This window comes from Strix uralensis, chromosome 7, assembly GCF_047716275.1.
Source record: "Strix uralensis isolate ZFMK-TIS-50842 chromosome 7, bStrUra1, whole genome shotgun sequence".
Taxonomy (NCBI): Eukaryota; Metazoa; Chordata; class Aves; order Strigiformes; family Strigidae; genus Strix; species Strix uralensis.
The window spans coordinates 28,288,916-28,314,886 of NC_133978.1; the positions used below are offsets into that span (position 1 = coordinate 28,288,916).

General features: G+C 57.8%; 4 protein-coding genes across 4 annotated transcripts in view; 3 read left to right on the forward strand and 1 right to left on the reverse strand.

The window, feature by feature from the left end:
• Nucleotides 1-1,533: 1,533 nt before the first annotated feature.
• Nucleotides 1,534-5,168, reverse strand: CYP17A1 (cytochrome P450 family 17 subfamily A member 1). The gene is made up of 8 exons (XM_074874038.1): nucleotides 4,760-5,168; nucleotides 4,094-4,232; nucleotides 3,300-3,529; nucleotides 2,986-3,072; nucleotides 2,668-2,877; nucleotides 2,234-2,403; nucleotides 2,049-2,152; nucleotides 1,534-1,802 (listed from the first exon to the last, which is right to left on the reverse strand). The coding sequence occupies exons 1-8, from the start codon at nucleotides 5,075-5,077 to the stop codon at nucleotides 1,534-1,536; spliced, it is 1,527 nt and encodes a 508-aa protein (XP_074730139.1). The 5' UTR covers nucleotides 5,078-5,168.
• Nucleotides 5,169-6,020: 852 nt separating this feature from the next.
• On the forward strand, nucleotides 6,021-9,733 carry BORCS7 (BLOC-1 related complex subunit 7). Its single transcript, XM_074875191.1, has 5 exons — nucleotides 6,021-6,183; nucleotides 6,900-6,962; nucleotides 7,419-7,462; nucleotides 7,895-7,915; nucleotides 8,382-9,733. The coding sequence occupies exons 1-5, from the start codon at nucleotides 6,043-6,045 to the stop codon at nucleotides 8,431-8,433; spliced, it is 321 nt and encodes a 106-aa protein (XP_074731292.1). The 5' UTR covers nucleotides 6,021-6,042; the 3' UTR covers nucleotides 8,434-9,733.
• A 489-nt stretch (nucleotides 9,734-10,222) lies between these two features.
• On the forward strand, nucleotides 10,223-14,479 carry AS3MT (arsenite methyltransferase). Its single transcript, XM_074874039.1, has 11 exons — nucleotides 10,223-10,226; nucleotides 10,602-10,642; nucleotides 11,153-11,280; nucleotides 11,389-11,539; nucleotides 11,613-11,749; nucleotides 12,037-12,106; nucleotides 12,346-12,427; nucleotides 12,512-12,643; nucleotides 12,766-12,908; nucleotides 13,324-13,458; nucleotides 14,287-14,479. Coding segments are annotated over exons 1-11 (1,119 nt in total). The 5' UTR covers nucleotides 10,223-10,225; the 3' UTR covers nucleotides 14,386-14,479.
• A 4,278-nt stretch (nucleotides 14,480-18,757) lies between these two features.
• The window catches only part of CNNM2 (cyclin and CBS domain divalent metal cation transport mediator 2), a 128,033-nt gene continuing 120,819 nt past the window's right edge, over nucleotides 18,758-25,971 (forward strand). Inside the window, exon 1 of the mRNA XM_074875192.1 lies at nucleotides 18,758-20,336. Coding sequence (XP_074731293.1) covers nucleotides 18,758-20,336 — 1,579 coding nt within the window. The remainder of the gene's footprint in view (nucleotides 20,337-25,971) is intronic.

Consider the following 25,971-nt stretch of genomic DNA (forward strand, 5'->3'; position numbering starts at 1 on the left):
GTGGGGAGGTTTTATGTCAGTTTTCCTGCCTGTTAGCAAGAGATGGGGCAGGGGAAAATAGAAAAGGGGGAAAATGTGGAGGTGTGCAGGGCTGGGGGTGTCGCACTGTGCCAGGGCTGTGTGTGGCTTCCCCCCTCCACCCTGGCTGCTTTCCCTCCAGGTGCTCTGAGCCATAGCTGTGTTGCTATTTAGTTAAATATTAAGAGGTCAAATCATAGAGAACCAGAAACCTAATTGCGTGCTGCCCTCCCTGGCACGGTGGTTTTCAGCGGAAGCAAACGCGGCCCCTCGCATTAATGGGAAGGTTCTGCTGCTTGAAGTGACGGCCATAACCCAGCCAGCCAGCGAGCATCGGTGCTCGGGACACGGTGCTGGCGGAGACGCCACGTTGCTGCACAGCCAATGTCAGCAGCCCCCGGCTCTGTGGTGCCCATGCGCTGAGCCTGGGGGGCTGCAGCTGAGCTCAGCCCGCAGGGTCTGGGTGCTCCGCTGTGTCCTTGAGCAACAGGAGCCCCCGCTTTTGGCCGGAGCTGGGGCTGCCTGCGGCTCGCAGGTGGGACAGGGTCGCACAGCCCTGCGGCTCTACAAGGTGCTCACGTCCCGTCTGCAAGCAGCTGCGTGTGTGCACGTGTACATGTGTGCATGTGTGCATACACATATGTGTGCGTATGTGCACATGTGTTGACAGGCATAAATACATCCCTCCTGTGCTTTTGTGTACATACACACACTTCTAAGTACACACGTGTGCAGGCACCTGTGTGCATACGCTGCACGTGCCGGCAGCAGCGTGTGTGCCTGTGTACTGTGGGAGAGGAAGCTGGGTGGGAGCTAAAACTGCAGGAACCTCCAAGCTGTCTCCTTCTTTTTTCCCCGCAAGGAGCGGGTGGTGGTCCCACCGGTGGGAGCACCCTGTCCTGTCCCACTGACGGGGGCACACTGTCCTGGGATGGGGCAGGGGATGGCAGGGCTGGGGGAGCTCTCCCTGCCCCACGGCAGGCTCAGCTCTCAGTCCACATCACGTTCGTTCTCCCTGCTCCCAGCGGGGAAACCGAGGCAGGGGCCAGCCAGGGTCACCCACCCGGTGTCACAGCCATCGGGCACAGCCTGGGCATCCCTAACCCCCAGTGCCCACTGGTCACTTTTCCCCCCTTACCTGGCTGGGGTGAGCCCTTCTCCCCCAGCAGCTATGGGGGGGGGGCTGGTCTCCATGGCTCGTGGCTGTCTCTGGATGGGCCTCCCACCCCACACCCCTGGGGGGGCGAAGGGGCTGTTTGTGTTAGCAGCCCCACAGAGGGGCTGTGGCCTCCCAGCTCAGCCCAGCGCTCACATAAAGTTGTGGGGCCACCATACATCTCAGGCACACCCCCACCTCCCCCTCCCCTTCATCGCCTGCCCGAAAATCAGCCAGAGCCGGGCTGCATTGGGAACAGCTTTATCCAGACCACCCTACATCCATGGGGCAGGCGTCTCTGTGATCCCATCCCATCCCATCCTGCCCCACCACTGCCTGGGATCCAGGGCTCATCCCCATCACGAGGTGGCTCGCCAAGCATCCCGCAGCCTGGCCTTCACCCGAAACTTCTGCACCTGCAGCACGACGCCAAACTTGCCCTCCAGCGAGGGCAGGGGCTGGTCCTGGGGGCACTCGAGCGTGAACCTCTGCAGCACCCAGGCCAGGAAGAGGAAGAGCTCCATCTTGGCCAGGACTTCACCCAGGCAGACGCGGATCCCGGCTCCAAAGGGAAGGTAGCTGGGCGAGGGCGAGTGGATGTGCTGGCCCTGCTCATCCAGGAAGCGGCCTGCAAGGGGAAGGGGCACCATTGACGGTGGCAGGGATCGGTCCCTTCTGCCTGAGACCTGTCCAAGTTCATCACAGGTGTGTCCCTCCCTAGTGAACTGCAAGAGCAGAGACGGTGCAAATGTCCCAGCCAGCGGGGAGCAGGATCCGACCTCCCACCACCAAGCCTCTCCCAGGCTCAGCCTCTCCCGCTGCGCCCACCCTGCCATCCCCTGTCCCCCGGGAGGACGGGGAGCACCCAACTCACCGGGGTTGAACTCCTCGGGCTTGTCCCACTCCTTCTCATCATGGTGCACGGACCAGAGGTTGATGATGACCCTGGCGCCCTTGGGGATGGAATATTCCCCAATGCTGCAAGATAAACACAGAGTGAGATGGTTGCTCCCTCCCACAGTCTCTGCCCGCGTCCCGGCTGTGTCCTGGGGGTCTCACCTGGTGTCAGCAAGGGACACGTGTGGGATGAGCAGGGGGGACACGGGCCGGATGCGCAGCACTTCGCTGATGGTGGCCTCCAGGTAGGGCAGCAGCGGGCGGTCGCTGAGGTGGGGGTGACGTGCCAGGCCAATTTTCTGGTCCATCTCCTCCTGGATCTTCCTCTGGACCTGGGAGCAGAGCAAGGGCTGGGGTGGGAGTGCAGGAAGGGGTGTGCCCTGTGTGCAGGGGCTCCCCATGGCAGTGGGGTACACCCAGCATCACCAGCATGTCCTCACAGGTTGTGCAGGGCAGAAGTAAAATGCCCACAGTCTGATCCTGCTTATTTGCAAAGCCTGACATCTCTCTTGGCACCTGCCTCCCCCAAAGCCCCCCAACAATGTTCCTGGTGCCAAACGGAGCCCAGGTCCCCCGACGTGGGGCGCAGACCCTACCTCAGGGTGGTGGAGCAGGTAGAGCACAGCCCATTTGAGCACAGTCGTGGTGGTCTCCACGCCAGCCCCGAAGATGTCCCCCACTGTCATGAGGAGGTGGTCATCAGTCAGCTCCAGTCCTGGTGCCGGGGGGCTGCTGTTCTCCGCACTGAGCCTCACTTGCAGCAGGGCGTCCATGAGGTCCCTCACGGCGTCCCTGCAGAAGGCTTCCTGCCAGGGGACACGTGTGAGCCAGGCTGTCCTGGGCACAGTCCCCTCCACTCGAGATCCAGCACCCCGCAACTCCCCAGCATCTCCCTGTCCTGGCCCCGTTGGCACCTTGTGTTCGGTGAACTTCTGCTGGAGCAGCTGGTCCCGGACCTTGAGGCATCTCTTCAGCAGGGCCAGATCCTTGTTGGGGAAGATCTGGGGGAGAAAAGCCCCATTACAGCGAGGGGCTCCAGCTCAGCCCAGCTTCTGCAGGCCCCCAGGCAGTTGCTCTGTGCCTACCAGGGTCCTGGCTCTTGTGGGACACCAGGGCAGGGACACAACTAACCCTGGGGTCTCAGGTAGCTCCCTCCCGCAGGACACATCCCAGGTCCTTCCTCTCATCCAAGGTGAGAGGAACAGGCAGTCCCCGTGTCCCTGCTCACCTGGAGCCAGGGGAAGATGTCCACCAAGCTCTCCTTGGCCACAGTGTCCACGATACCCTGGCTGTACTCCAGCATGGCCTCGAACTCGGGGTCCCCGCGCCGGTATGAGGAGTTGAAGCAGAGGGAGCAGACCACGTTGGTGACAGCCCGTGTGAGCTCGGGGGCCATGTCCAGGGCCATATCCTGCGCAGCGCTGAGTGTCTCGCACAGGGATGCAGCCTCCCGGCAGACTGAGGTGGAGGGGAGAGGCAGGCGAGGGTGTGATGATGAAGCCGAGGGGGTGGAGGGGGCAGGTGAGGGGCTGGAAGGAAGGGTCCCCCACTTATTCAGGGTGTGCAGCCTGCAGAGAGCACCTCCCAGCCAGGGCTGAGCCCCGAGGGGCTGGGATGGGCAGAAGGGATGGTGCTGGGTGCTGGGGAGGGACGGAGAGGATGGAGATGTGCAGGGAAGTCCCCGTGTGTAGCTAGATGCTCCTCCTGGGTGGAGCAGGGAGCCTGATGAGCCAGGAGCTGGCTCCATGCCTCAGTTTCCCCAGCTGGAAGTGAGGAGAGCCAAAGCTCAGGGCAGAAAATGCATGGGGAGAGGTGTCAGTAAAGCACTGGGGATGGAAGGAGAGGGACTGAGCCCCTCCTAGACAAGCTGGGGTGGTGTGCCAGGGCATCGGGCTCAGCCAATGAGTCTGCCCGTTGTTCCCAGAGGATCAGGGCACAGAGAAGGGGAAAGTCTAGCCCAGATCAAGTGCGGGAGGGAGGCAGAGATGGGAGGGAGCCTGGGGACTGGCGGGGAACACTTACTGATCCTCTCGAGGGCGAGCGAGCCCTCCCCGAACATGGAGAGGGCAGTGTGCACCAGCTTGCGCTGGAACTTCCAGAGGGGCCCGTAGCTGGCAAAGGCGATGTCCTTGCCCCCCCGGGACAGCAGGTCTGTGGTCACCTGTGGGACAGGCAGCCCCGGGGTCACCCTGCTGCAGGGCAGCCCCCCAGGGACCATGTGTCAGAGAGGGGTGATTCTGGGGGGGTGGATAAGCATCTCATCTCATCCTAGGGATGGTCTGGGGGCTGGTGGTTAGTGCTGGCAGACAAAGCCCAGGCCATGAGCTTTGCTTTTTCCCCTGGGGAGAACTGATGGAGAGGTCTGGGGACAGATGCCAGGGTTAGGAGCTGGGGTGCCCAAGATGCTAGGGGGTGCAGGGAGCCTGGTGGTACCTGAACCCACATCCCCATGCCTCAAGATGCAGCCAGCCCCAGGGGAGAACTGGCACCCTCGGGATGGAGGATGCGCAGGATTCACCCTGGGGACCAGGGCAGAGAGGGGCTGCCCCTGCCATTGCCTTGCTGCAGGCAGGATGGGGAGAGGAGATGGACCCTGCCGGGTGCCGGTGCCTTTCTTGGGAGCATCCCCCCCGCTTCACCCCATGCTGCAGTGGGAGTGCATCACCCCAAAACCTGCTGCCAACTCACGGTGCGGGGCCGTCCGGCGAAAGCCTTCCCCTTCTTCAGCAGCACCTCCCTGGCGTGCCGGTAGCTGTTGACCACCACCACGTAGTGGGAGCCCATCCAGAGGGCGTAGAGGCTGCCGTAGCGGCTCTGCAGACGCCAGAGCCGCAGGTGGAGCTGGGGATGCCCTGCCAGCTGCAGCAGGCTCCCCACCAGCGGCAGGGCTGGCAGGCTCCGCGGGCGCCCCAAACCTGTCCCCGTCCCCGAGGTGGCTCGCCGTCGCACCAGCTCCCAGGCACAGAGCAGGGCCAGGGCCAGCAGCAGGGCCCCCAGCAGCGGCATGGCAGGGCTGGCTGCGGGGCTGCGGCAGCGCAGGGGGCCTTTATACCGGCTGTGGGGTCATCACCTTGACCCCGAGGCAGGCTCGCCTCCTTCCTGGGGGATGGGGAAGGGGAGAACTGAGCACTGGGCCCATGGCCAGCTCTGCAGCTGGGCACCTGACAAGGAGCGAGGGCAGTGGGGCCATGGCCGCCACTGGGTGGCCGTGGGGGAGCTGCATCCAGCGGGCTGCGAGCCAGGGAACACCCGGGGCTGGATCCATCCTTGGGGCTCCATCTCCAGGGCCCTGTGACGGGCGAGGGGTGTGGGGGTAGCTGAGCCCTCAGGGTCTCCTCTGGGTGCCATGAGCACAGCTGGGGACTGGTGGGGCACTGTGGGCTGTCCCCAGCCCAGGAGACCCTCAGTGTGCCCAGGAGGGGATGGGCAGCACAGGGCTGGGGGCACTGGGCAGCACTGGACAAGCACTGGGGAGTGCAGAGAAGCCCTGGGCAGCACTGGGCAAGGCCTGGTCAGCCCTGAGTGTCAGCCCTGGGTGGTGGTGGGCAGCAACAGGCAGCACTTGGCAGTGCTGGGCAGTCCTGATCAGTGCTAGTGGGTGCTGGGCAGCCCCTGGCAGCCCTGGGCAAGCACCGGCCAGCGCTGAGGAGCCCTGATGAGCTCTGGTCAGCACTGGGTAGTGCTGGTCAGCGCTGGTCAGCACTGGGCAGCCCCGGGCAGCACTGGGGAGCCCCGGGCAGCACTGGGCAGTGCTAGGCGACCTCGGGGTGTCCGTGCGCGGGGTGATATCCGAGTCCTGGGGGAGGCCACGGGGGGACAAGAGCCCCGAGGGGACCGGCCCCGAGCAGAGGTGGCCCCTCCGCGGCACTGCCCCCGCCCGCCGCGGGCCCTGCGCCTTCCCGACTCTTCTGGCTCCCGGCGCTCGCCGTAGCGGCGCCCGGCGGGGCGAGGCGGGGCACGGGCAGGGTAAGATGGCGGCGGGGGGCGCGGCGGACGCCCAGGCGCGCTTCGGCCACTCGGTGAAGGGGCTCTTGACCGAGAAGGTGACGAGCTGCGGCACCGACGTGATTGCCCTCACCAAGCAGGTGCTGAAGGGCTCCCGCAGCGCCGAGGTGAGCGGCGGGCGCCGCCAGACGGCCGACTACAGGGCCCGGCATGCAGCGCGGCCGCGAGGCCTGCGGGGAGGAGCCGGGGGCGGCGGGCGATCTGGTCCAACCCGGCCCGGCCGCCCCCCTCCCCGTCGGGCAGTGCTTGTCGGGGGCGGCGGCCGGGCGGGGCGGCCGGGCGGGGAGCTGCGGCCCGGCCGAGCCCCGGCGGCTGCTGAGCGGGGGCACCGGGAGCGGGCGGGCGGCGCGGGGCATGCTGGGAGCTGTAGTCGGTGGGAGGCGCAGGGGATGCTGGGAGCTGTAGTCCGTGGCGGGGAGGTGGAGGGGACATCCTTGGGACTGGGCAGGGGACGGGGACAGGGGGACCCCGGCTGCCGGCATGGCCGTGCCGGCGGGGCACCGCCGTAGGCTCTTGGGCTACACATGCCAGCACCCCCGGTCTCCGGGTGCCTCTGACAGCGCTGGGGAGGCGGTGGGAGGCTGGAGGCTGCCTTTACCTCAAGGCATCTCTCCAGAATGACAGGCTGGAGCGATGCCTCAAGCTCTCCTTAATCCTGAGTGCTCTGAGGAGGGGGCACAGGCTCCCCACGAGCATCACACCGTGTCACCCTGGGCCCCTGGCCTGTCAGCTGGGCGTGCAGGTCTGCTGAGCAGCCATCACAAGTGTCTTGGGAAGCACAGAGCTGCTGCCTCTCAGTCTGGTCTGTGCATTTGTCTTTTAGCTCCTGGGTCAAGCTGCTAGAAACATGGTGATGCAAGAAGATGCCATCCTGCACTCGGAAGATGTAAGCTGTGTTTATCTGTAGAGCAACACTGTTTCTAGTGGGCAGGAGGAGAGAAGGGTTATAAGAACAGATACACAGATGTGTTACTGGAGCCCTGAAATGCATTTCAGGCAGCAGGGCTGGTGGCCAGAATAATTTAGTGCTTCTTCAAACCTGTGTGTGCTCCTGGCCTTCCAGCATCCTGCAGCCCAAGCCAGCCCTTAATCTGTGCCATCTCTGCGAGAAAGTTCAAGGGACCATAGGTTGAAACAAGGCACTTAGTGTCTGTGCCTGTCATTGGGAAAGAAGAGGGGAATGTGCCACTGCTGACAGATACTGGTGTGGGTGTTTTGGAGGCAGTGCGGTGGTACAGGGATGGCTGTGTTGGAGGAGCTCCCTGGGGCATTGGGACAGTTTGTCCTGTGATTCTGCTGAACTACTCCCATCGGACATTCATTCTTTTCTTGTTCTCCACAGAGTTTAAGGAAAATGGCCATAATAACCACTCATCTACAGTACCAGTAAGTAGAGGACACCACGTTCTGTCTGGGGAGCTGAATGGATCCCTTGATCCCTTTGTGTTCTACTTAAAGACTTTGCCTGAAGCCCACTCAGACCGACCCCTCTTGCCCAGCTCCTCAAAGCTGAGCAGACCCTGGAACTGGGATCTTCCAGCCCTCTCCAGCTCCACTGGTACAGCTCAGGCTATTTTGGGGTGGGAGCTGAGGTTTTTGCCTCCTGTTTGCCAGGCACAGTGTCTCCTGTGAGAGTGTGTGATGCATCTAGGTCTAAAGGGGAGAAGCCAGAGCTGCTGCTGTCCTCTCAGGACTTAATCCAGAAACACCAGGCTTTTGGCTTCCTGAGCCCTTGATCAAATCACTTTTCTTCAACATAACATGGACCCTGTTGCTGAGATTTTGTTTTTCTAATGCTCTTTTTGTCTCCTCATCTAGGCAAGAAGCAATTCAGAAGAAGTGAGTACTCAGCTGAAGGAGTGCCAGGAGGATGTGTGGGACATGTATGGGGGCTGATGGGAAGGGAAGAGTGATGGAGTAGGATGAGGGGAAAACAGAGTAAAAAGGTTTTTGCAGCTGCGTTTGAAGCAGATGCTGGCCCAGGAGGACAGTGTTTCAGTTCTGTGAAGAGATGAAAATCTGAGTGAAGGGATGATTTATACCAAAACTTCCATTTGTTTCGTTAACGTGATAGAGCCTGTGAGGTTGTTTGTGATCAGAGATGAGGGTGGTGTAGAGCAGAGCTGTCTGCTTACAGGTGCACAAAATGAGGTTTGCCTTGTGGGGACATGGAGGTGGGTTGGGGAACCCCAGGATTTCTCTTTGCTATAGCGTCAGTGCTAGAGCTGTTCTGGTCCCTTGGGTGCAGGCAGCACAGCGCAGTCTGGGGAGCAGATCTCACTGTGAACCTCTTCTTGGTCCCCAGCGTCGAGCAGTCGTCAAACCTACAGGACCAGCTGAGTCACTTGCTGAAATGAAGCATAGCTGAAGGCACGAGGACATCTCGACTGGCACCAAGGGCAGCGAAGCGTCCTTTCCCCTCCAGACCCTGAGGTTCAGACCTATGTCTGGATGGTGCTGGATGTTAGCTGGGATATGTGCAGAGTCTGTGTTTCTGGGCGTGTGGACACCTCTCACGTGTCTCCATCCATGTCTCTGCTCCAGAATGCTCACCTACTCACCAGCGCCTAGCTGAAACGAATTTACCTGAAACTTTACTCCCTGCAACAATTCCCATGTCCGCTTACTTCCCCTGTAGTGTGAGGTGCTCAGCCCACACCAGCACACCTGGCAAGAAATGCATAAAATCAAGCTGTGGGTTTTAAATACAGGTGCCGTTTGACACCGGTCTGTATTTAGACACAGAGATGGCACAGAGAGCAGTTTATTTAGGCCACGTTAATCAGTGGGAGTTGTAAGTGTCTGGGGGGGTGAGAGAAGTGCTTTGGTAGACTGAGGTGCCAATCCCAGGCCACCTGGAAGCAGGAATCTGGGCACACACCTCTGTCACTGGTCCAGCTGGACGTGGTTTGGCCAGCTTCCTGCTTGGAGGTTATCTTATTTTCCACTCTGCCAGAATTTGGAACGTCATCCCCTTGCCAACCCATCTGCACTGCCTTGGCCTTCAACTGCATTCCTCTTCCTGAGCTGCTGCTCCAGCTCTTGGTGAAGCAGCCTTGGCCGTGGTGTGAGTTTTTATCTGGTTGGGAAGGTATCCAGAGGCCTGGCTGGGATGCAGGCAGGAGAGCATCATGAGCCACTGTGCTCAGTTCTGCACTGCTCTGTGTTGGAGGACTAGTGACCGGGCTCCTCTTCACATCCCAGGGAGCGACATCAGGCCCAGGCTATAAATACTGTGTCTTGTTTTTGGTAAGTCACTTATCTGGAGCACTTGGAGTGCATGGGAAGCACTTGTCTGCCTGAGTGTGCTTTTCATCAGCTGATACAAGAAGGCAGGCTGAGCGTGGGCATTGGCCTGCCACGTTCCTGTTGGAGCACTGCTGGGGTTTGGCTCCTGTGCTGCAGAGCCTTGTCCTGGGCTGGATTTCACCATCCCCTCCGGTGCTGTTGCCTGTTTGGGCTTCACTTAGTGGCACCACAGCTCCTGCATCCCCATGAAGGTGCCATCATTAGCCCAGGGGTCATGGCGGGTATTTTTGCCTTGGGGAGGGGTCCCGATGCCCAGCTTTGCAGATGTACTTTGGGAATGAGGGTTTCTCTTGAGCTGCTGGAGAAGCTGTGTCTCACTTGCTGGGAATAAAAGCTGCCCTGAACACCACCAAACTGCAGCAGAGTCCGTGCTGGATGCTGTAGCTGGTAGTCCCTGTGCAGGGGCAAGACTGGGATGGTGGGTCTCTGCCCCACACTGTCCCCTGTCGTGCTTCAGCTTCAGGGGCTTTGCAGATGGCTCATCCCTTCCAATGTCCTGTTCTCTGCAGGGGCTGGAGCATCCCTGTGGCATTAAACTCGGGTCTCCCTGCATTTGGGGTGAACAGGGACAGGGCTGCACCATGGGGGTGCAGAGTTGTTTGGCGGGGGGAAGGTAGCAGGGTGGGGTTTTGGGGGCGTGGGTGCAGGCACACAGCAGCGTGACCCCCATGGAAGTGGGGCCAGCTCCCCCTGCCATGCCTGGGGCCCTGTGGGGAGGCTGGGGGGCTGTGTGCCCAGTGTCTGCGCCAGGCGGGAGCTGGTGCCGGGGCGGTGCAGGGTGCCGGGGCGGAGCGTGGCTCAGGCCGGGCAGAGTCCAGCCGAGGCACTGCAGCTGGAGGCAGTAAGGCATCCTGGGGACTCTGTTGCGGGGTTCTGGGGCCTCCCCGGGAGCACCCCTGGGGCCGAGGGCTCTCTGCAAAGCTGGGGTGGGGGTGGGATTTCCCCTACAGAGAAGTTTTTGGGAGCTCATCTCTCCTGGGCAGCTGGGGCTGGGGGTTTGGGGAGGGGGGGGGGGGAATGTTGTCAGGCACCCCCAGGAGCATCCCACTAGGCTGGAAATTTGGGGTGTCTCCCTGGGTACTGCCAGGGGCGGGGACACACACACAAAAAGTGCTCCTGTATTTGGGGGAAGAGGGGACGTTCAGGGCCTTCCGGAGGGCCTGGTGCCGTACCCATCGCTGTGGTGTCAGGCAACAGCTCCACGTTCCCGTTGCAGTGGCAACCCCCTGCGGAGAGCAGATCCACCGGGAGGTGCAGGTGAGGGGGGCGGGCGGGAGCTGGCGGGGGTCGGGGTGGCTGGTCAGGGTGGGCCGAGCCCAGGCTGTGCCGGGATGCCTGCTGGGTCTGAGGACAAAGCTTGTTTTGGGGCCTGGATAAAAACATTAGGTGCAGTTGCCTGCTTTGCTCCCGTTTCCCACAGGGATGGGGGGGTTGAGCAACCCGATGTTTCCTTGCCCTTGTTCCCTGCGTCCCTCTCGGCTGGGGAAATGATGGCTGCAGCCTGCAAAGTTACTGCAAATGTGAATTAAATCCCCTACTGTGCAAACACGTCTGTGCATGCAAGCAAAGGGAGCTGGAGAGGAGGGGGCAAAGGGGTACTTGATGTTAGCCTAATTTTTAGCTGGGTGCAAACGAGAGCACCAGTGCTGGAGGACACTGGGGGTGTGTACAAGCTGACTGCAGGCATGGCCCCCACGTTTTGGTGCATGGGAAGCCCCCGGTGCACAGCTTGCTGTAGTTTGGTGGCCTCTGTCCTTCCCACCTCAGGATTACTATGGCAAAGAGCTGCAGAAGTCAGAGGACCTGAAAACCAATGCGTGTGTCACCTCGGCCAGGCCCCTTCCCAAGGCAGTGAGAGATGCTTTGAAGCGCGTCCATGAGGAGGTGGTAGCCAGGTAAACCCCAGGGTCTCCCCTCCGCTGCTGCATCCCTGTGAACTGCAACACCCTGGGCCACTGTGCTGTGGATGCACCTCCGCCCGGCTCAGCTCCTCATCCCCCCAGGTACTACGGCTGTGGTCTGGTCATCCCTGAGTGCCTGGAGTCATGCCGGATCCTGGACCTGGGCAGCGGCAGCGGCAGGGACTGCTACCTGCTGAGCCAGCTGGTTGGAGAGCGGGGCCATGTCACTGGGATAGACATGACCGAGGGCCAGGTATGGCGTGGAGCTGGGGGCTTCCCATCTTCCCCTCAGCATCCCCCCACCATTGTTTTCTTCCTTCTCCCAGGTCGAGGTGGCAAAAAAGCACATTGCCTACCACATGGACAAGTTTGGCTACCGAAAGACAAACGTGGAGTTCCTCCAGGGCTACATGGAGAAGCTGGGTGACGCCGGGCTGGCTGATGAGAGCTACGATATTGTCATGTAAGTACTGCACAGGGCACTGCCACCCCTGATCCTGCTGCTGCCCAGGTCCAGGTTGGCATCCCACTGGGTCACCCACTCCAGGAGCATGTGTTTAGGAAAGGGAAAATCCCAAGGCAGAGTCTGGGCTAGAGCCTGGAAGTATACAAACCGCCCTTCTTGTGGTCAAATTGATGTCTCCAAATCCTGCATGAAGCAATGGGAGCCAGCAGCCAGTGGATGTCCAGCAGCCGGTGGTGCTGAGCATGTGAGAGAGTGGAAATGAACCTCAGTCTCCTCCTCCCCAGCTCCAACTGTGTGATCAACCTCGCCCCCGACAAGAGGGCCGTGCTGCGGGAGGCCTACCGTGTGCTGAAGGTAATGTTGGGGCTGGTGCCCATGGTGGGCGTGGAGCAGGGTTGGGGTGGCCCTGCAGTTGGGGTGCCACTGGGATGCAGCAAATGGGATCCAGCAAGGTGGGGATGCAGGATGGGGCCAGGGGAAGGCACCTCTGTAGAGGGTGTCTAGCAGGGTAGCACTGGGGGGTGGCCAGTTCTCCCCCCGCCTTTTGTCCCATTGCTTCTTGGGGTCTCCCTTCACTCTTTGCTACCTTCCAGCCTGGGGGAGAGATGTACTTCAGTGACGTCTACGCCAGCCAGCGCCTGAGCGAGACCATTCGGAAACACAGGGTGCTGTGGGGTGCGTAGGGCTCCGTGATGGGGATGACATGGGATGGGGGACCAGACCTTTGTCTGCATCACTGTGTCTGCGGTCTTGTGGCAGGGGAGTGCCTGGCTGGAGCCCTGTACTGGAGAGACCTGTACAGCATTGCCGAGGAGGTGGGGTTCAGCCCCCCGTGCCTGGTCACCTCCAGCCCCATCACTATCGGCGACAAGGAGCTGGAGGGCATCGTTGGTGAGGGTCTGACCAGGGAGTGTTGGCTCCAGGCAGCCATGGGGTGCTGTGCTGGGATCCCGGTCTCTACCAGTTCCCAGCCTGAGCACTTGGTGCCCAACCCACAAACCTCCCCCTTGCAGGTGACTGCCGCTTCGTCTCCGCAACTTTCCGCCTGTTCAAGGTACTGGGTAGCAGCCGGGCCGGGCCAGGACAGGTCATCTACAACGGCGGGATCGTGGGGCACGAGCGAGAGCTGGTGTTTGATGCCAACTTCACCTTCAAGGTGGGGGGAGGCATGCTGGGGCTCCCCAGAATGCCAAGCAGTCCTGGTCTGTAGGGGTGGGGTAGAGCTGATGAAGCAGTGCTACTCAGCAGTGTTCTTTGTGATTTTGGGGGTAAGCTTTGGTATAGGGGGTTGTAGGTGGGAGCAGAGGGGCTGTCTAAACCAGGGGAGGTGCAAACAGGGGTGGGAAAGGGAGTCAGACCCATGCATTGCACTGGGGTGAAGATAGGACATCCATGGTGGCTTCACAGGAGGGTCTGAAGCCAGCTGCTTGGTTGTTGTGTGTGTTTCTCAAGGTTTTGGGCCAGGCTGCTGGCTCCCCTGCTTTTGCTCCCCTTATCCTGTGGCTGGGTGGCTGGAGTCCCTGGGTCACATATCCTGGACCCCAGCCCTGTGACTGTCCCCCTGCCCCCAGGAAGGAGAAGTGGTCGACGTGGATGCTGAGATGGCTGCAATCTTGCAGAGCTCCAGGTTTTCAGAGAAGTTCCTGATCCGAGCTGGTGGGGCCAACACTGCTGCTCAGCAGGGCTGCTGTTCCACAGGGGTGAAGGTTGGTAGCAGGCAGCTCCATGGCTGGGTTCAGAGATGGGGACACGGGTGTTCCCTGCCATGAGAGTTGTCCTGGGGTCTTGGAGGGGCTATGGCATGACATCAAGAGACCCAAATCCCCTGGGCCAGGCAGGAGCCCGTGGGGCACCGAGGGTGGTGCCTGGTGCCTTAGTTCGGACAACTGCAGCCCAGTGTGGGTTGGAGCCCTCCAAAGGGGGGTCTGCTCAAACCACCAGGCATGAGAGCCCCTTGCCCCCCCAACATGTCCATGAGGGCTGCTGAGGCTGACAGCTGGACCTGCCTGAGATTTCCCAAGGAGAGATATCCTTCCCCTGGGGAGATGGCTAGGGACAGCCTGCCCCAGGGACGTGATGGCCCATCCCCATGGCTCCTTCCTGCTCTCCCAGCTGCTGATGTGAGCTTGGCCCTGGCTGCCAACCCTGACCCCGCAGCGCAGAGCACCTCTATCTGCTGGAAGCCTCTCTCCTCCTCTCTTTGGTAGTCCCTCCAGCGACGCAGGCAAGAGAGATAATGCCTTGCAGCTGTGTGTCCCTGAAACACAACCTTGTATGTGGGGAGGGGGAGATATTCTTATGTCCCTCTCCAAGCAGGAGACATTTTTCAGATAAAAGCAGAGCCAAAGTCCCAGAGAAACTCTTGGCTTCCTCCTTGCGGCAGGGAAAAGCAGCTGGAATGACCCAGGGGCTGCCCCCATGTTAGCTATGGAAGGTCTGCTTGGGCTGCCCCACTGGCAGGGAGCGAGTCAGGGGGAAATGCCACTTGCTTCCTTCTGGCCTGATCCTGCCCCAGAATGTTCTCTGCCCTCCAGGAGAAGATCTGCAATCCCTTCCAGCTGCTGGAGTGGCTGGTGGCCCCAGGTCCTGCCTGCTGTCCTGGTGGCACCGGTGGTCCCCCGGGGTGCTGCTGAGCAGTGAGCAATGCCCCCACGCTGGTGGATGCCAGTGGGGCAGGAGGAGGTGGCCCCAGCGCCACTGCAGAGCAAATAAATGACTGAGCTTGAAGTCTGTGTGCTTGTGCCCAGGACCACGGGGCCCATGGGGTGCAGTGCTTCCCTGTTGGGGCTGGTGGGGCAGGTCCTGCCTGGTTGCAGTGAGGGCGGGCAGCCGTCCTGTGGGTCTGGCACTATGGGGCTGGCAGTGGCTGCATGTCTTGGACACGCAGACGGGGATGGTGTCTGCAGGAAAGGGGTCATGGGCCCCCGCACATGGGACGGCAGGTCTGGCGTGGGTTTGGCAGCAGCTGTGTGCTTGTGTTGATCCCACGGAGCAGAGTGGGGATGTTTGCAGGAGGCAGCGTGGCACAACAGGGTGTGAAAGGAGGCCCTGGCACTGCACAGGGCCCAACCCTGCAGCATGCACCCCTCTGCATGAGCCTGGCTTCAGTTTGAGGTCTTGGGGAGCCCGCAGCCGAGACACAAACGCTTCTGAGAAGTGAGAGGCACAGCAATAAGCAGCCCAGTTGCTTTTTCCTTCTTTTGGTCTCCCCCTGCTAACCCTCTACATGCAGGAAGCCAGGCAGAGTCTGTGCCATCTCCCAGGGGTGGGGTGAGCAGCTCAATAATGTGGTTGTAAACGAGCATCTCCCCAGGGCAGTGGGTGAGAAGGATTGGTCACCTCCTTGGAGCGTGGCCAGCCCTGATTTTCCATGAGGAACTCACTGTGGCACATGGGGTGCAGAGGGATGTCCCTGTTATTGGCATTCAGGATGGGGGATGCCCCAAGTGCAGCTCTCCATGCCTTGTCTCGCACCCCCACAGCCCATTCCAGGAGATGGGAATTCCTCTCCCTTTCGCTGTGCAGTGCTGCTGCAGTTTCTTTTTTTCCCAGACTCCATCTAGCGGGAAAACCATGAGCCATTTGCAAACCTCGCACCTGCAGAGTTTTGCAGGGAAATGCAGCGATTCTGGAAAAGCAGAAACCCGGCCGGCCATGTGCCGCAGCGGGTGAGGAGCGAGGGCTTTGAGGCTGCAGTGGGAGGTGATGGGCTGAGCTCCTGCCACCCCTTGTGCACCCTGCATCCCCTGGTCCACAGAGGCTCTTTGGGAAAGGCTGGAGGCTGTGCCTGAGCTCTCGGGTGAGCAGCTGAGCTTAGACATGAGGGACCATTTCCACCCCTCCTCACACACTGATTTTCCAGGAGGGATCAAATTTCCCCTCTCTGCCATTTAACCAGCATCTTGCTGTGGCATGGGGGAAGATAAAAGCAAACACTAAAATATTTGGGCTCAAAAAGAAACATGGGCAAGTGCCAAGGACTCTCTGCAGTAACAGTAATGGTGACTGAGGAGGGTCCAGGTGGTAAGGAGGCATTTCCAGAACATCTGGAATAAAAAGCATGAGCGGTCAGGTAATGCCCAACTGTTGCACAGTGACAGAAAATCCAGAAACAGACATGTCAGCCCAGAATGCTCAACCTGCCCTCTGTCATCAGCAAAATAGGGGAGTGATTAATCCCCAATTTAGAGATTAAGCATATAAATAACACCCAAAAATATGGTTTCCTGTAATGTCACCTTGCCAGCCTGTACTTTTGGCTTTGGATGAGACTATGAGTCTGATCTATTGGGTGTTCAAAAATTTGTAAGTTGTTGAGTTTAGAGCTATAGCATGATTTAAAAAAATAATCCTTGGTGTTATCTGGAGTCAACAGGGCATGTATTAGCTGACATCAGGTAGGGCTTCTTGGCAGACCAGCCTCAGGGGCAGCTGTGACCCAGCAGGTGAGAGGAGCTCTGAAATGATGTGGAAGGACATCAGTGATGGGATCTTGGGAAGCACCTGCTGAAAACACAACCAAGATTCTGTTTAATCCCCTGCCTCCACATAGCTCTCTTCCTCAAATACTTATGCTTTCTCAAAGTCCCCAAAGAGCCCATTATGGGAGGTTTGCAGCAATTATCTCCTGATATCAAAGAGAGTCTTCCCAGTGTAAGCGGAAGAGCAGATGGAGCAGGGGTCCTACCTGCAAACCCTTCATTAAAAAGGCATGAGACCCTGCCGCGGCCTTGCAGCTTGCCTGGGGAGAGCGTCACCCACAGCGAGGTCCCCCTTTCACATGCATACGGAAAAAGGCCACAGCTAAATGGCACTGCATTTGCATAGCGCTATTTTTTAAAAATTCTCAGCATTTCTGGGAGGAAGCAGCTAAGAAGACTTGACTTGGAATTTGAGCATTAAAGTAGGGTCCTCACCAGGCTGTGGATGTGGGGGTGTCTTGTCTGCCTGGCTTTGGTTATGCATGCACAGTCTGGGGGTTTTAGCCCCCAAGCCATGTAAAGAAGAGGTCCTGCAGCCTCGTCTCTCATGAGGAACCCTGAAACAAACACCCCGGTCTGGGTATTTTGATGATTGTAGAGATGGGCCAAGTTCCCTTCTCCTGGTGTGAAGCTCTGCAGCATTGCTGTCCCCTCTCTGCAGGCAGGGAGAGTGCTGTGAGGGCAGGAGCCGAAAGTTGTGGTGCTCTGATTCACCCCAAAGTGAAGGGGAAGTGATTCCTGAGTCTAACCTCACTGTGGTTAGCAGGGAGTCACAGTGGCTCAGGGGCGTTTGTCACCTCCCTGGGGGAGCAGACCTGCGGGACTCCCCCAGGGTGACCTGAATGAGGTCTGGGGTCAGGAAAGATTTGTGGCTACAGGCCCCAGAGCACTGTGCTCCTCTCCCCGCCGTATTGGGTTGTCCTGTGCAATCCTCTACTCTTCCATTTTCCGAGCACTTGAATGGAGGGGAGGCTGTTTTACCTTCCCTAAAGGGTCACCCTCAACCCAAAACGTGATCTCAGCCACCATGAGCTATACTGGATGCTCCCACGGCATCATCTCTGGCTGTCTGAGATGCTAAACTGCCCTGCGCTGTATATCGCTCATCACTAATGGAAAGAGGAGTGATGATGGTGGGGCCGTGGGGTGTTTCTTGCCCCAGCTGGGATTGCAGCACAGCAGCTGAGGCCTCGGAAACAGCCCTGCTCTTGGGGCTGTGGGACATAAGCACACGCTTAAAATATAGGTCTTTTCCTGAACTGGGGCCAGTCAGAGCTTGGTGCATCCACGCCCTAAGGACCAGTGGAATGTCCTGGCGGGGCTTTGAACGTCCCCAGTGGGAGCTCCAAAGCCCCAACCCCGCTCATGCCGAGTCTCGGCATGGGGTTTATCTCATTCGACGAGGCTGGAGGTGCCCCGGGCGGCTGAGCAAAAGGCAGAGGTGAGAGAGAGGAGCGTGGCTCGTCCGTATTTAATGTTTAATATTTAGTATTTAGTGTTTAATTTCACTCGCAGGAATGACAAAACCGAGGAAATGCCGGGGCGCGGGGCAGGGGATGCCCGAGGGCCGGAGAGCGACGGCTGAATCTTTAATCATTGCACCGTACCCACCGTACCGCACCGGCGGCGGCTCGGGGCGGAGCGGGGAGCGGGCAGGGCTAGTGCCGGGAGAGCCGCCGCCCCCGGGCGCCAGCAGACTCAGTGCCGAGGACGCGGCTCCGAGCATGGGGCAGCCCCGAGGAGCCCCCCGGCCCCGCTGCCGGATCATGGAGAGTGGTTATACCCGCCTCCCGGGGCCGCCAGGGGGCGCTGCGCGACCGCCGACCGGTGCGGCGGGAGGGCGGGCCGGGGGACGGCGGACGGGTGGGGGGGACGGACGCGGGGCGGCGCACCGGGGCCGCTGCGGGAGGCGAGCGGCGCTGCGGGTCGGCGGGCAGCAGCAGCGGGGCCGGGCTGGGGAGGCGGAGGGGGAGCGGTCCCGTCCCGTCCCGTCCGTCCCGTCCCGGCCCGCGGCGCGGGGGCTCACGAGCCGCCCCGCCGAGCGCCGCACGCGCCGCCGCCGGCCCGCCGGCCGCCCCGCGTCCCCATTGGTCGCGCCCCTCCGAGGCTCCGCCCCGCCGGCCCGCGAGAGCCGTCGCCATTGGCCGTGGCCGCGCGGCCGGCCCCGCCCCCGCCCGCCTGGCGTACACACCGGAGTCACGCGCCCCCCGGGCTGGGGAGGCGGCGGCGGGCGGCGGGGCGGGGCCGGGCCGCCATCGGCGGGGGGGGCGGGCGCTGATTGGCGGCGCTCGGCGCCGGGCCCGCCCCGGCCAGGCGGGCGGGGAGGGGCGGGGAGGGCAGCGGCTTGAGGCGGCGCTCGGCTCGGCCCGGCCCGGCAGTCGCCGCCTGTCGGGTCCCGCGGGCAGCTGTGCCCGCCGCCTCGCCCGCCGCCGCGCCCGCCGCCGCCACCGCCGGGGGAGCCGGGGCACGCCGCAGGCGCCGCGCGGCGATGCGGGGCCGCGGCGGCGCCGAGCCCTGACTAAAGATGGCCGCGCTGCCCGGTGGGAACATGGCGGGGGGCGGCCGGGGGGCGCGGGTGGTGCTGCTGCTGCTGCTCGGCGGCTGCCTGGGCCGGCGGCCCCCGGCTGCCGCCGCCGCCGCGCCGCCCGCCGCCGTCGTCCCCCCCTCGGCAGCGGCGGCGGCGGAGGAGACGGTGATCATCGGCCTGCGGCTGGAGGACACGGACGACGTCTCCTTCATGGAGGGGGGCGCGCTGCGGGTGAGCGAGCGGACGCGGGTGAAGCTGCGGGTCTACGGGCAGAACATCAACAACGAGACCTGGTCGCGCATCGCCTTCACGGAGCACGAGCGGCGGCGGGGCGGGCGGGCAGCGGCGGCGGGGGCGGCGGGGCGCGGCGGGGGCGGCGGCGGGGCGGCGGGCGGCGGCGGCGGCGCCCCGCAGCGCTGCGGCATCCGCACCTCGGACATCATCATCCTGCCGCACATCGTGCTCAACCGCCGCACCTCGGGCATCATCGAGATCGAGATCAAGCCCCTGCGCAAGACCGAGAAGAGCAAGTCCTACTACCTGTGCACCTCCGTCTCGGCCCCCGCCGCCGCCGCCCTGGGGCCCGGTGCCGCCGGGGGGCTGGCGGGCGCCGAGGGGCCGGCCGGGCCCCCGCCCTGGGGCGAGACCACCTGGATCTACCATGACGGCGAGGACACCAAGATGATCGTGGGCGAGGAGAAGAAGTTCCTGCTGCCCTTCTGGCTGCAGGTCATCTTCATCTCGCTCCTCCTCTGCCTCTCGGGCATGTTCAGCGGCCTCAACCTGGGCCTCATGGCCCTGGACCCCATGGAGCTGCGCATCGTGCAGAACTGTGGCACGGACAAGGAGAAAAACTACGCCAAGCGCATCGAGCCCGTGCGCCGCCAGGGCAACTACCTGCTCTGCTCCCTGCTGCTGGGCAACGTCCTGGTCAACACCACGCTTACCATTCTGCTGGACGACATCGCCGGCTCCGGGCTGGTGGCCGTGGTGGTTTCCACCATTGGTATCGTCATCTTCGGCGAGATCGTGCCGCAGGCCATTTGCTCTCGGCACGGCCTGGCCGTGGGCGCCAACACCATCTTCCTCACCAAGTTTTTCATGATGATGACCTTCCCGGCCTCCTACCCTGTCAGCAAGCTGCTGGACTGTGTCCTGGGCCAGGAGATCGGCACGGTCTATAACCGTGAGAAGTTGTTGGAGATGCTGCGCGTCACCGACCCTTATAACGATCTGGTCAAGGAGGAACTCAACATTATCCAAGGAGCCCTGGAGCTGCGCACCAAGACTGTGGAGGACGTGATGACTCCCCTCCGAGACTGCTTCATGATCGCTGCCGAGGCTGTGCTCGACTTCAACACCATGTCTGAGATCATGGAGAGCGGTTATACCCGCATCCCCGTTTTTGAGGGTGACCGCTCCAACATCGTGGACCTTCTCTTCGTTAAGGACCTGGCTTTTGTGGACCCTGATGACTGCACTCCGCTCAAGACCATCACCCGCTTCTACAACCATCCACTGCACTTTGTCTTCAACGACACCAAGCTCGATGCCATGCTGGAGGAGTTCAAGAAAGGTGGGCTCGTGCCTGTGGCGGGGGTGGGAGGTGCTGCTCGGTGGTGGTCAGCATCTGCCTTCTTGAGGCGAGGGAACTCTGCAGAGAGGCCTCTAGGGTCCCTGCTCGCGGAGGGGTTTGGGAAGGTGCTTTCAGGACAGAGAATGACCAGTATTTCAGCATCTGCCAGATCTGCACATTCCCTGGGCCAGAAAGCTGATAGGCGGCTGGTATGTGCCCCCGGCCTCTTTTCCCCACTGCACTGGGATGTGTGTGTGGGCATGGTGCCAACAAGGTTGTTTTCTTTCTTGCTTTTTCCACTCATCTGCCCATTATAGTGAGAACCGCTGACGGGATCCGCGCCCACTTGGCTGTGTCTTGTCCGTGCTTTTTCAGCTGGCCTGACAGCGAGGAGCGGGTGGGCTGCTCGGGTATCTTTCAGGCTTAGTGCGCGCACACGTGCTGAGATAAACAAGGCGTTTTAGCTCCATTCATAGGCTCAGCCGGCCGACCTCAGCTCTGTGCTCGTGTTCCAATTATTTTGGTTGACGCTTTGATCTTGTAACTCATAAATGGTTTCAGGATCTTGATATATTTGAAAGCACCTGTTGGTGCTGCACTTCAGCATTACAGGTCTTTTTCCTTAGGCTTCCCTCTGCCCCCAGAACCACAGGCTCAGCAAAGATGTGACCCTTTCTGCCTCTCCGGTGTAGCATGTTTATTAGTTGCATCAGAATGGGACTGAGGCTTTCCAGCCCTGTCTTAATTGTAGGAGGTGTTGACCTGACAACCACATCTTAACTCCTGTTAGAAGCATTTGCTTATGAGAAAGGAAGAAACTTTTTTGTTTTCCTTTTTAAATCTGTTCCTCTCAGCAAGCTGAATAATAATGCTATATGACCTGTGCAGGAAGGTGCTTTCAAAGAAATAGTTAAGTGAAATTTCAAACAGATCGGATGTGTGGACTCCCGTGCTGGAAAACTGAAGGCCGTTGGAGTGCCACGGAGCTGTTTGTACCCAGGGAGATGTGATCAAAGTACCGCCGAGCAGCTCAGTCCCTGGGAGATGATCTGGCTGAAAGAGGAGATCTTTACAGCTGCGCTGACCCCACAGTTAGGTTAATGGGGGATATCTGAGTTCACCTTTTATCAACTGCAAAAGCTACCTTGAAAAGAACTTTGCAAATTGGTGAATGGTCTTTCTAGGTAATAAATTTAAATTACCACTTAAACTTCAGGTGCTGTTTTGTCTACTCGCTGAGCTTTGACAGCGTGGTGTTTGATCTCTTTCCTTCTGCTTAACTCAATTTAGGGGATTTGGAGGGTTACCCCGTTGGTTTCCTCATTTTTCTTTCATCTTCACAGCTAGAAGGTGAATGTGCTCCTGCTTTTTACTGACCAAGGCAGCAGTGCTTTTGTTTGTTTCTTTCTGCCTCTGTGTAGTGATGGGGAAATCTTACTTGGGTTTGGAGCTGTTGAAGGAGAGACGAGGGAGAGCCTCCCTTGGCTGTGGTTTCTGCGCTGCGGGATCTGCAGCTCGCATCTGGGAAACTCCATTATGTCACTTAACTGTTGGCTGGTTAAGATGGATTTTGCTATGTGTGCAGGTGTAGGGTTCTTCTTCCCTGCCCCATTATTGTATCTGTGGACTCCAGATAGCGTGGTGGGGTTCCTAACCTGTAGGGAGACTTGAGTTTTTTCTAGTTTTGTTTGCGGCAATGTGTCTGAAGAAATGAATGCTATGTTGATCGCTTTATTTCCCCTGTCTGAAAGAGATGAAATGCACTCCTGTGTGTTAACGTAGGAGTCCTTTTATTTAATAGCTGGGAGAATTAGGTGCACATTTTAATCCTGCAAGTGTGGCTAAGCCAAGTATGCCTTCTTACAGTTCCTGAAACTTGTGCTTAAAATAGGCTTCTTAAAAATTCACCTGGGTGCCTTGGAAGATGCAGACCAGAGATCGCTTTCCCTGGCAGCCAGAGGACTTCTCTTGCCCCCACTAGGAAGCGTCCCAGTAGCACAGGTTTAGGATGACTGCCTAACGTGTGTGTTCCCTCCTGAGATTGCTGTGTCCTGGAATGCTCTCTGTAGTTGTGAATTAATTCAGGGTAGTTTGATCATTCTTAAATGTTTACTTGAGAATAGGTATGCTGGCTGGTCTGTATTGAGAAGCCCCCACGTTAGGACCAGCTCTGTCCTAACTGGTTTGTCTTTAAAAGTGCAGATATGGTGGAAATAAATGGCTTCCTTTGTGTCCTTTGAAATGAATGTAAATAACTGATAGCTTGCTTGATCTGGCATAGCATGGTGTCTTTTGCAAGAGTTCTTCAAACTTTGTTCTTCAGAGCAACCTTGCCAAATTCCCGTGAGAATGTACAAATTAAGGGTGAGAATCAAATTGCGTGTTACTCTCTGGTAGAGTGCTGAAAATAAATAAGCTTACAGTTTTTAGTCATTCCGTTCCCACCACATTGCCCTTCTGCCGCAGTAGGCTTACTTCAAAACTCATGTGTACGTTTTTTTGGGTTTTGTTTTTTTCCACCCAGGTCCCTGCTACCACCATTTGTTGCAACGGGCAGCTCGTGTGATAGTGCTGTCGGTTGAATCCTTTAATCGGTTTAACGAGAGAGGGTTGTTTTTTTAAAGAAGTTTGGTAATTAGCTGGCTAGGTGAGGTTTTGAAGCTCCCTTTTTGGGCAGAAGCAAAATATACTTAACCTAAACACAGAATGAAGGCTTAGGAAGAGGAGATTAAAAGCCAAGTGTGGCAGGATGTATGTCCTTACGCTGTTGCGGAAGATGAAGTGAGTAGTTCTGTACTTGTTCTGGTGCTTAGAATGAACAGCTGGAGGATTTGGTGGTGGGCCTGTTATTAACGTTCTTTGCTCACAATTGCAAAATAAGTATCTGTTTCACTTCTGTGCTGCCAGGCAAGTTTTAAGAGAGAGCTGCAGCACATTCCCGTGTTGCTCTAATCTCTTAAAAGTGTGAATAAACATGATTTCTGAAGCAATCTGCAAAAATGCTCTCTTCTAAAAAGCATTGTTTACTTACAAATTAATAGATAAATAGCTTTTGAAAGAGGGGCAATTTTCTATTGCCATCAACAGACCTCAAACCTCTACCAGCACTGTCAAATCTATTTGTCTACAAGTTGAGCAGACTGAGTGTTTAACTTACTTGAATTCAATCATTCAAATTTAATGCAAGGAAGTATAAGGTACCCTTTATACTGGCCTAGGAAATGACATGCCTGACTTTGCTCAGTGCAAATTGATTCTTATTTGAAATAAGTCCACTCCCAGCTAATCTGATGTTGGCCATTGCTGTAAAGGGGAGCAAGGCATTACCTGTTTCAGGATTGATTTGTGTCCTGGCTCATAAACTGCAGTAGGGAGTGAATGAGCGGCAAAGTCATTTTTGGAAAGAAGCTAGTGAACTGTCTCCACTGATCTCCTTGTTGACAAGTGTGTGGGCTTGCTTTTTTTTTCCTCTCCTTTTTGACAGTTTTCCTAGGTCTCTGCTCAGATGCTCTCTGGCACTTGCTCTTGGTGTTTTTCACAGGCAGATCTCTGCATGTGTGATCCTAAATCTAGAGCATTCTATTTCTAGCTCCCTGCCTGCCAGAGCTACAAGAATTCAGTTTGAAAAGCCTCATGTTGTAATACTAATATTTTAAGATTGGCCCATTTTCTACACGCCATTGTACGGCTTCTTTCCTGGTGGTGTGGACAGCTTTGGAGGGCAGCAGTTTCTCGGTTGGAGTCCTTCTTATTTGGAAACTTTCAATCAGATGTTTTGATTTTATTTATATCTGTCTCCACTATTATGTTATATTAAAGATCAGAGTTAATCTATTACAAAAAAGTCGCAGGAACTGTGTGTAGCAGTTCTGAGCTCTTGTTTTCTGAACTGCATGGCAGCCTTGAGAAAATTCCTAGGTTCCTCATTAAAATCATTGCCAACTGGACCTTAAAAGATTTTTCTTTCCTAAAAATGTTCAGATGATCTTCTCTGCAGGTTCTGTTGGGTTTCTATTGTCTGTTTTTAATAGTGTGTACGTTTGGTGGCTGTATTTAGTGTGGATGTAGGGCCTGGAGAAAAACTTTGTCCATTTTTTTCTAGTTCCTTTTCCCCCTCCAAAGAAAACCAAGCCCCAGCAACCTGAAACATAAACCCCTTCCTTACTTTTCAGGGAGCAGAGAAGAATACCTAGTCCTAGTTACTCCTTTTTTGAGCACATAGATCCTCTTTTTGGAAGCAGGTAGGACAGCAAGTGATTGGTAGCCCAGGCATCCAAAGTTCTGCATTATTGTTGTGGGTCTGAGGTTTTTTTTCCTGTTACTAGATCGCTTACCTTTCTGGTACAGCTCTAACCCAGGCTTGTAGGTGTCGTCTTTTCTGATCCCTTTCAGATTTTATGGGTTCCCATCCTGCTGAATCTGAGTCCAGGCTTCCTGTGAATAACCTTTATTTCATGGATGTGAATGCTCACTTTCTAGTTTATCTAACAGGTTGTCTGTCTCCTGAGCCATTTTTCATGTGAGCCTGTGACTGCAGCGTTACGAGAAACTGGAAGAAACTACATAAATCCCTTTCTGGGATTATCAAAGGCATGTAAAACTCCTTCTTGGAAAACAATATCGTTTTCAAGGCTGCTTGGCTAACAAAAGGCACTACTTCTGATCCTTTCAGGGAAATTCGTATGAAGGGAAAGGTGTTGAGGAGGTCCAGCGCGGAGACTTCTTTGTGTGAAGAGAGTAGGGGAGTGGTAGATGGGAGGGAATTTGCCACCAAGTTACGGAAGACTTAGCATGATATGCCTGAAGATCTGTTCCCTGAACAAAAATTGCATGTGGGGGTGGGGGCTGCCTCATGACAAACTGTTTCTTGGCTGTCTGACAGTATAGCGCCCGCAGGTACTGCGCTGCCAAGAGCTTTGCTGGCCTTGCAGAGCTCCTGGGAGATGCGTGCTCGTTCCACTGGAGAGGAGCGGATGTGGGTTACTGCAGGCAGCCCTCCTGCTGGTATGCTGAGGGGGAGGCGTCGAGGGGAACGCATCAGAGAACAGCTCCAGTTCTTCCTGGGCTCCCTACTGTGAAGCTTTTTTAGGGACCAGGAGAAGAGATGTTGCTGGAGAGCAGCTGTGCTTCTTCACCCTGGCCTTGGTGAGGAGCCCAGCTGGAGGCTCTGTTCTGCTGCTGAGAGTAGAAAGAAATGTGGTTCAGGTGGCTGACAGGGAGAGGTGCAAGTGGATTAAATGGCTTGAGCAGTAGAGGTTTGAATCTGACGATCGTGTTGGGTGTGATTCTTTGATTGCTTTTTAACTGATTGCTAGCAACTCTTGTCATTCAACAAAGACAAGAAGTTTCCTTCCCCCCCCCCAATTGTTTGCTAAGTTACCAAAAGCTTTCCTGCACTGAAGCTGATGGGAGTGAATTCCACCACAAGTGAACCATGTTCCTATCTGCTTTCTCTGTAAAGGTTATCTGTAATAGGCAGAGATGTAAACTTCAGGTCAGTCTGGGCAGCCAGCACTATTTCATAGCCAATTTTGGAGTAGAATAGAGAGAAGAGGCAGAACATCAACTTCTGAGCAAATTTAGTAGTGCAGGAGATGATCAGGTAGTTTAACCATTGCAGTATTTTTCCAGGGCT